The 8056-nt window shown below is 35.5% G+C and overlaps 1 protein-coding gene across 1 annotated transcript; it reads left to right on the top strand.

The window, feature by feature from the left end:
- Window positions 1–3062: 3062 nt before the first annotated feature.
- LOC126798878 (protein TPX2) lies at window positions 3063–7932 on the top strand. The gene is made up of 20 exons (XM_050525955.1): window positions 3063–3268; window positions 3876–3958; window positions 4047–4187; window positions 4276–4322; window positions 4420–4662; window positions 4755–4851; window positions 4946–5050; window positions 5134–5247; window positions 5350–5502; window positions 5592–5654; window positions 5754–5834; window positions 5918–6076; window positions 6172–6303; window positions 6427–6504; window positions 6595–6714; window positions 6805–6971; window positions 7044–7152; window positions 7239–7298; window positions 7443–7537; window positions 7631–7932. Exons 1-20 carry the CDS (start codon window positions 3088–3090, stop codon window positions 7743–7745), a joined length of 2343 nt encoding a protein of 780 aa, XP_050381912.1. The 5' UTR covers window positions 3063–3087; the 3' UTR covers window positions 7746–7932.
- Window positions 7933–8056: the final 124 nt, after the last annotated feature.

The raw sequence follows: 8056 nt of genomic DNA, 5'->3' as shown, positions 1-8056 counted from the left end.
AGTATAATTAGTTGCGGAGAAGTGAAAAACAATATGTTTGTACCGCAATTAAGCACAATAGATAGTATCGTATACATATACAATGACGATTTCTTATTTACATGATAGTTTGCTAACAAGTTGTACGTATCCACATATACAATATCATCTTTCAATTACATCAGTTCTTGTTCGATCTTTTTTCCGCCAAGTTCCGTATCCTCTTTCAATCATTTTGGACCTTACTAATAATCTTGTCCATTAGACCCTGCAGGAATATAAAAGCTTTAGTCAATTTGAGAGAGAGAGAGAGAGAGAGTTTACCTGGAGCAATCCATGCTATCAGAAATGGGAAAACTGAGACGGAGAAAGCATAATGTGGGAAGCTCCTGAATTTGGGAGGCATTATAACGAAGGCTGGTCCAATAGGAGGAGGTCTCAATGCATTCACATATCCTCCGCGGACCACTCTCCTCTTGCTGTGCTAAGTCATTCAAATGTACCAGGGATTCACAGCAATCCCTCGTCGGATAGGAAGATAAACCCCCGACAAAACTCAGGCAAGGGCTAAATTCCGTTAATACAGTCGCACAGTAATCCGCCGTCTGAGCCTCACTAAATGTTGAACAAAGTAGCAGCACATGAAAAAGACTTGTTACATAAGCAAAACTAAAAGGACGGACTGCCATGATGGATCAATAATTCAATATGAAACTAACTATGAGGTGTACAAGTATTAATATGAGTGTATATATACTTGTTGCATTTGGGGAGGTAAGAAACCAGAGTTCGAGTCACGAGACTTTCACATGACAGAAACTTCAGCACTAATTTTGTTCTTCGTTTTCAATAAAAATATAGATCATGTTTCATGAATGATCAATCAATCCTCTAGGCTGCTCCTTTTCGGTGTGTCTAATTAGAGAGTCATATTCACACAAGGGAGAATTCAACAAACCATATCCCAATTAATAGTCGATTTAACTTTTATTACTTCACATTTGAAAATTATCACATTTTTACCTCAAATTTCTATTTCAGCCTAATTTTAGTTCATTTCATCAATTAACACCGTTGTGGCTTTATTTCCCACCAATTTTTAAGGGCATTTTTGTGACTTAATTATTTTTCGATTTTATTTTTAATTTTCCTCTAATATCAATTTTTTTTAACCAAGTTAATTAATTCACATCATTTCATTATAAAATTAATAAGCATTCTTCATCACCACAACTATTACAAACAAGTTAAAGTTTGTAATTACAAAATAAACCAACATATATTTCATATTATATATGTCCATCAATCAACAACAATATGCTCAAAAACTCTATCATAGACAATATTCTAAATATTGGGATATATCGGCGATATATCCCCAATATATCTTTGATTTTTACAAAACGATACGATAATTAAATTATATTGGTCAATCGGATAAATCAAGTCATATGGCGATATATCAATATTTTTTTAATTGTTTTTTTAAACCATGTCGTTTTAAAAAAATTAAGAAAAAGAAAAAAAGTTGTCGATAATATTCGATGACGAGAGAGTTTATGATAAATGATCACCTCAATTTAACATTTAGGCACCTATTTTTATTAATTAAAATTATTTATGTATTTTAATTGTCAAAACAATCAAATGTTTTTCTTTTTTATGAAGTTTATTGGGTACATTTTGAACTATAAGTTTTAATTTCTTAAGTTTATTTGGTATATTTTGAAGTATATGTTAATAAATATAAAAACTAGCAAAAACGATAGATCTGATATATCTCGATATATTCCCGTATATCCTTATTTTACAAAAACGATAGATCATTGATCATAGGCATTTAACTATTTCAAAAGCAAAAAAAATGCTTATATAACAATTGGTTGATTTGAATGGTATAAAATATTGGCTATAAACTAAGTGAAATCAGTGGAAATTAAAGTGACGAAAATGCTCTTAAAATTGGTAAGAAATAAAGGCACTAACGGTGTTAATTGATGGAATGAACTATAATTAATCTGAAATAGACACTTGAGGTACCAATGTGATAGTTTTCAAATGTGAGATATTAAAAATTAGAATGACCAATAATTTGAGTATTGTTTGTTAAATTTACCCTTCACACAAAGATATCACGACCGAGTCAACCAACTCTAATTATAGACATTGTGTATGTATCAATTGAGTAATAAGTCATCATCTTCATTTAGTTATTCTAGTTAAAATTTGTAATAAATCGTCACCACGTGTTTATTTTATATATATATATATATATATATATATATATAGTCCATATCCAGAGTGAAGTTCTAATTTTGGCACACTTTTCGGTCAAATTTTTTCACCATAAGCGATTCAATGTTTAGGTATGATATTCAAGATCATCTATACAAAATTTCATCTAATTCGGATATCGCTAAGGTATTGAAATTAGATTAAATCAATGAATGAATTAAAACTGTTCAACGTGAACCGTTCGTGTAAATCCCAATTTTGAAAGCTCAAACCATTGTCAAATTGGATGAAATTTTGTAGAGATGATCTTGAATAACATACCTAAATATTGAATCACTTATAGTAAAAACATTTGACCGAAAAGTGTGTCAAAATTGGAACTTCACTCTGTAATTTCAGAGTGAAGCTTCACTCTGAATAGGGATTATATATATATATATAAAAGTTCTTTCTTTAAACTTATATAGGGTACACAATTAATAAAAACTGAAGATGTATACAATAAATTATTTTTACGTACAGTGCCTTTAGGAGGGTGAACAGTGAAAACACAGTAGGGATGGAGTAGAATCAGAGAGGTATGTATTTAGTATTTACGACCATGGGAATTAAATAGTAATAAAAAAGGAAGATAGTGGAAACGACGTCGTAGGGATGCCGAAAAGGCAAGAAGAATAGAGCCGTTAGAGAATAGGCCCCATTTCAAAACTCCATAATACCGTTAGAGAGAGAGAGAGAGAGAGATCCCTCCTCCTCCAAAACGTCTCTCTAAACGCTCTCCCCCTCCATTAATCCCCCCCCCTTCCTCACATTTCTCATCTCTCTCTCTCTCTCTCTCTCTCTCAAGACCTAACCGAATCCTCAGAATCCCAAATGCCGGCGACGACGGACGAACCGGTCACAAAGCCGATGGCGACGACGGCGATGATGGTGATTGACGAGACTTATGAGTTCTCCGCGCCGCGCTTCTTCGATTTCACCAAGGAGGAGAGCGACGGCGACAAGAACAAGGCCGAGCTCTGGTTCGACAACGCTCGCCCCTACGCCCCTTCCCGTACGATTCTCTCTCTCTCTCTCTCTCTACTGTTCAGATCTTGATTTCATTTTCTTTCCTAATTTGGAGTTTAGGTTTTCAATTTTGGATTCGATTGCCTCAATTAATGAATTAGGTTTCCGCTGTGATCTGAATCGCGTATTTTCTTGAAATTGATGTGTGGATTTGCTTGCTTTGTATCTGCTGTCTGTATTTTAGTGGAATTTTAGTGAATCGTGAACTCTGAAGTGTTAAGGAATTGTTGAAAGCAAGAATTTACTGTTACTGTGCCAATTTTTCACGAATTTTGACTACTTGTAATCATAGAATTTGGGGGTTTTCTGTTGTTTTTGTATACATAAGAAATTAATCCATTTAATACCAACCAAGTATTAATAGGTTTAGTTTCCTGAGGTTTTATAGAGATTAAGGATGAGAGACAAGAGAAATTGATAAGAATTCAAAGGTACATACCATTAGTCTGTTGAATGTGGACTGAGGATTGATATTCTGGTTTGCTTACCTGTGGTTTAACCTTTCTTGGTGAAAGTTATCAATAATGTGATTTCTTGTTTTCTTTGGAAACTGACAAGGTTTTGAATATGTTTTGGGTGCGTTGTATGTGCAGCCTTCATGCCTAGAATCAAGACTGGTAGATCTTTTACAGTAGATAGCATGTGCGACTTTACTGAAGCAGAACCTATGCAGAAGGTGGAGTGGTCTTGTACATTGTTTTCTTTTATATATTATGAAACTTGGAACTTTTAGCTTATAGTTTCGGATGGTTCAACTTTCACAGAACCTTGAATCATCATCTGAAGTAAAAGCTGCTGATGGTTCTATGGAAACTAAGACTGATTTGAAGAACACTCCTGAATTGAAGGAAGAAATAATTCCCAGCAAGGCTAAAGAAGAAAACAGTGCAGGACAATGCACTATGGTAATTTGACTTTACTATTTGAAACTCACATATTATACCTGATTAAATTTGGGCTTTGGCCCCCTAATTATCAATATTTTCCTTCCAGATTTATGCTGATAATCTAGACGACACGTGCTCTAAGAATGATGGAAGGTAACCTCTTGTTTAAAGTTCTGCCTTTGGTCTTTTTTTAGTGGATCGGGTGTGAACTTTCTGCTCCAAGATTTCTTATTGTGTTTCTTCTTTGCAGTGTTTTGTCCACTGCAGTATCTTTGAATGAGCAAACTGATATGACTAATCAGAAGGAGAATAGTAATTACATAGCATGTACTCCAAAACCACCAATGAATATATCCAAGAAGGGAGATATTCTAAGTGATACTAAAAAGCTCCAGACAGCTAAAAAGATATCAAGCATGGTTAGGAACCCATCAGGGTTAAGGGGAAAAGGTCACTTGACCTCTTCACAAGCTAAACCGTGTACTATGAAAAGGTCGGTATGGTATATTCCACCTTTTATCTTGTATGCTTTTAATTATTATACACCAGCGCTATATCCTGATCCATATTGTCTGAAAATTGCAGAGAAGAAAATGTGAAAAATGCAACTGGCACATCCATGTTAGCTCAGGAGAATCAGGCAATTAAACGACAGAAGTTGGATGGAGGAAGATCAAGACAGGTTAATTTTACCTGTAGACTATTTCTCGTTTTTGGTGTACATTATTTCTAAACATTCTCTTAACTGGTTTTCCTTGTATCGCCTCAAAATACAGATTCTTAATCCGAAACCCCAAACATTGCCCCACAAATCAAAATCGGGTTATACCACTGGCATACATTCTTCAACTGCTACGAAAATCCAAAAAGAGGACAGGAAGGTTTGTGTTTTTATCCCTTTTTTTGTAATCCATAATGTTATGCAATATTAGAACTGAGTAATTGATACCTTCTCTATTTACAGATGTATCTTCGGGAAGCAGTAGCACCCTTTGTTTCAATGGCAGAAATGATGAACAGGTTCCAATCAAGTACCAGAGACTTGTCACTGCCACATGCTAATGGTTCTCTTTCACATGTAAGAGCTCTACTTAGATCTTTCACTTTTTTAGATGTTTTATTCATTTAGTATGTCAGGGATCAAATATGTGCTAAAGAGGTTGATGTTGTATCTATCCAGATGAAGCCCAAACTCACCTTAACAAGGCCCAAGGGGCCAGAATTTGAGACATCCCAGCGTGTCCGCTCAGTAAAAATAAAGAGTGCTGCTGAGCTTGAAGAAGAGATGATGGCCAAAATTCCAAAGTTCAAGGCTCGCCCAGTAAACAAAAAGGTAGTTTTTGTAATATTAAGTTTATAGCGTGATCAGCTTTCAATCACAATTTGTATCTGCTGATTAACTGAACTTTTTTGTTGTTACAGATCCTTGAAGCCCCATCATTACCTGCAATGTCAAGAAGTACCCCTCAGCCACCTGAATTCCAGGTAAAGCTAAAGTGATTTAAGTATGATGACAGGAGCAAACTTGAGATTGTAAAAAAAGATGTACTAATAGTTTTGATCTGTCATATTTCTCTGATGCAGGAATTCCATTTAGAGACTATGGTAAGGGCTAATCAAAATGCAGAAACAGCCTCAGTGGCTTCAATAGATGTATCTCGACAGGTATAGAGAATCATGTTTCCTAATTATTTACTAAACCAGCTTAGGTCACATACTTATGATATTCTCCTTATACTTTATGACAGAGTAAACAATCAAAGCCCCATTATCTGACTGAACCTAAAACTCCTGTGCTACATACGTTATTGAGGGCCCGTCCACCCAGGGTGAAAACTTCTTCGGAAATTGAGCAGGAAGAACTTGAAAAGATCCCAAAATTCAAGGCAAGGCCTTTGAATAAGAAGGTATATCTTAAACCAACCTCAGTAACTTTTAGAAATGATGCTCAAGATAAGGAAAATGTCTAATTGCTTTTATTTTTTCCTGAAACATCTTGAAGATATTTGAAAGTAAAGGAGATCTCGGGATGTTCTGCAATGCTAAGAAACATGTGACAATACCTCAGGAATTTCACTTTGCAACAAATGAAAGAATACCACCACCTTCAGCCATTCATGATCTATTTGATAAGGTACTAAAAACAAATTAGTATGACAACACGATGATTCTTCATCTTCACTGCGTTTCGTATGAACTTGTATAACTGCAAGGCATTTTTTGGTGTTTAGCATTTAATTTGTTGTTATCTTTCCAGTTGTCTTTGAACTCAGAGCCCCAACAGAATCCAGTTCCAAGAAAGACAATGCCAAACCCATTCCATCTTCATACAGAGGTCTGTAAATTTTCATTAGTACAAAAGATGTTTGAAACTTTAGGACACAATATATTCATTGTATCTTTGGTGGTTACCTTTTGTCTTCAGGAAAGAGGGGCCGAGAAAGAAAAGAAGTTTTATACTGAAGTTATGCAAAAGCAATTCGAGGAAGAAAGAGCCAGGGTTCCAAAAGCTAATCCTTATCCTTATACTACTGACTATCCTGTGGTACACATCTTTATTTTTTTTTTCCCTATCTTTATATATTTGGCTCATTTGAAGTACTTGGTGATACTATGGTTCTTTTGTTAAATGCAGATCCCACCAAAACCAGAGCCCAGGGAATGCACAAAACCAGAACCCTTCCAGTTAGAGAGCTTAGTGAGACATGAGGAGGAAATGCAAAAAGAAATGGAAGAAAGGCGGAGGTTAGAGATGGAGGAAGCTCAGATAAGGGTTTTCAAGGCCCAACCGATCTTAAAAGAGTGAGTAAAACACGGGTTTTGTATGCTTTCCAGAATAAAGGTAAAAGACTCATTCTTTCCATAATAATGCAGGGACCCAATTCCTGTTCCAGAGAAAGTTCGGAAGCCTCTAACACAAGTTCAAGAATTCAATCTGAATGTTAATAACCGGGCAGTGCAAAGAGCTGAATTTGATCACAAGGTACGTGCCCATATCAGGGAATCCATTATTCCATTACTTTGTCAAAAGCATGGTTCTTTTATCCTCACTAAAACAAAGTTTTGCAGGTGAAGGAGAAAGAGACAACATATAAGAGATATAGAGAAGAAAGTGAAGCAGCAAGGATGGTATGCATGCTATTATAAATTTTGTTAGTTACTTCTAATATACAAACCTTTTTTTTTGTCAGAAGAAATAAATTTTTGTTATTCGCTGGCATATTAAAACATAATAACTGAAAATAATCCAAAATGACACCCTAATGTATACAGATGGAGGAAGAGAAAGCTTTAAAACATCTGAGACGGACGATGGTACCCCATGCAAGACCAGTGCCTAACTTTGAGCATCCATTCTGCCCCCAGAAGTAAGAACAATGAAATTTTTTTATATAGGTGGTTAAAGTAAAATTTTTATGCTAATGACATACTAATTTTGGTGTTTCATTATGATAATATAGGTGTCCAAGGGAAACAACAAAGGCAAAGTCACCAAACCTTCGGGTGCTGCAACGTCAAGAACGGCGAAGGATGCTCCAATCCGCCACGTCTAGCGCTGCTGCACAGATGAGATGATTAGAGTTCACCAACTAGTTTCAAGATGGTTTCGTTTGTTCAAGAACCTTTGAACCCTGTACAAGGGCATAGTTCATAGTTGTATCAGTCTCCAACAATGCAAACTGAACAAAATCACTGTAAAGTTTCAGTTGGAATGAAACTGAATGTAATTCTTTGAATTTGTTTGAAGATGTGATGATGTTTTCGAGCTTACTCTGAGACGTTCCATATGGACACGAGTGGGACTAATTTCTGGTCACCTGTTACATCGGCTCATTTCGGCAACTCACTAATTTTCTTCTATTATTTTAGCAATATCATCAGCAAAG

Source organism: Argentina anserina, chromosome 6 (assembly GCF_933775445.1).
Source record: "Argentina anserina chromosome 6, drPotAnse1.1, whole genome shotgun sequence".
NCBI lineage: Eukaryota > Viridiplantae > Streptophyta > Magnoliopsida > Rosales > Rosaceae > Argentina > Argentina anserina.
This window is presented reverse-complemented; position numbering and strand designations above follow the sequence as displayed.

Excerpts from the sequence above, each read along its gene's own strand:
- LOC126798878 (XM_050525955.1), top strand. The coding sequence starts at position 3,088 with ATGCCGGCGACGACGGACGAACCGGTCACAAAGCCGATGGCGACGACG. Across the intron at positions 5,051-5,133 it reads TCCAAAAAGAGGACAGGAAG|ATGTATCTTCGGGAAGCAGT; the intron begins GTTTGTGTTTTT and ends CTCTATTTACAG. Across the intron at positions 6,077-6,171 it reads CAAGGCCTTTGAATAAGAAG|ATATTTGAAAGTAAAGGAGA; the intron begins GTATATCTTAAA and ends AACATCTTGAAG.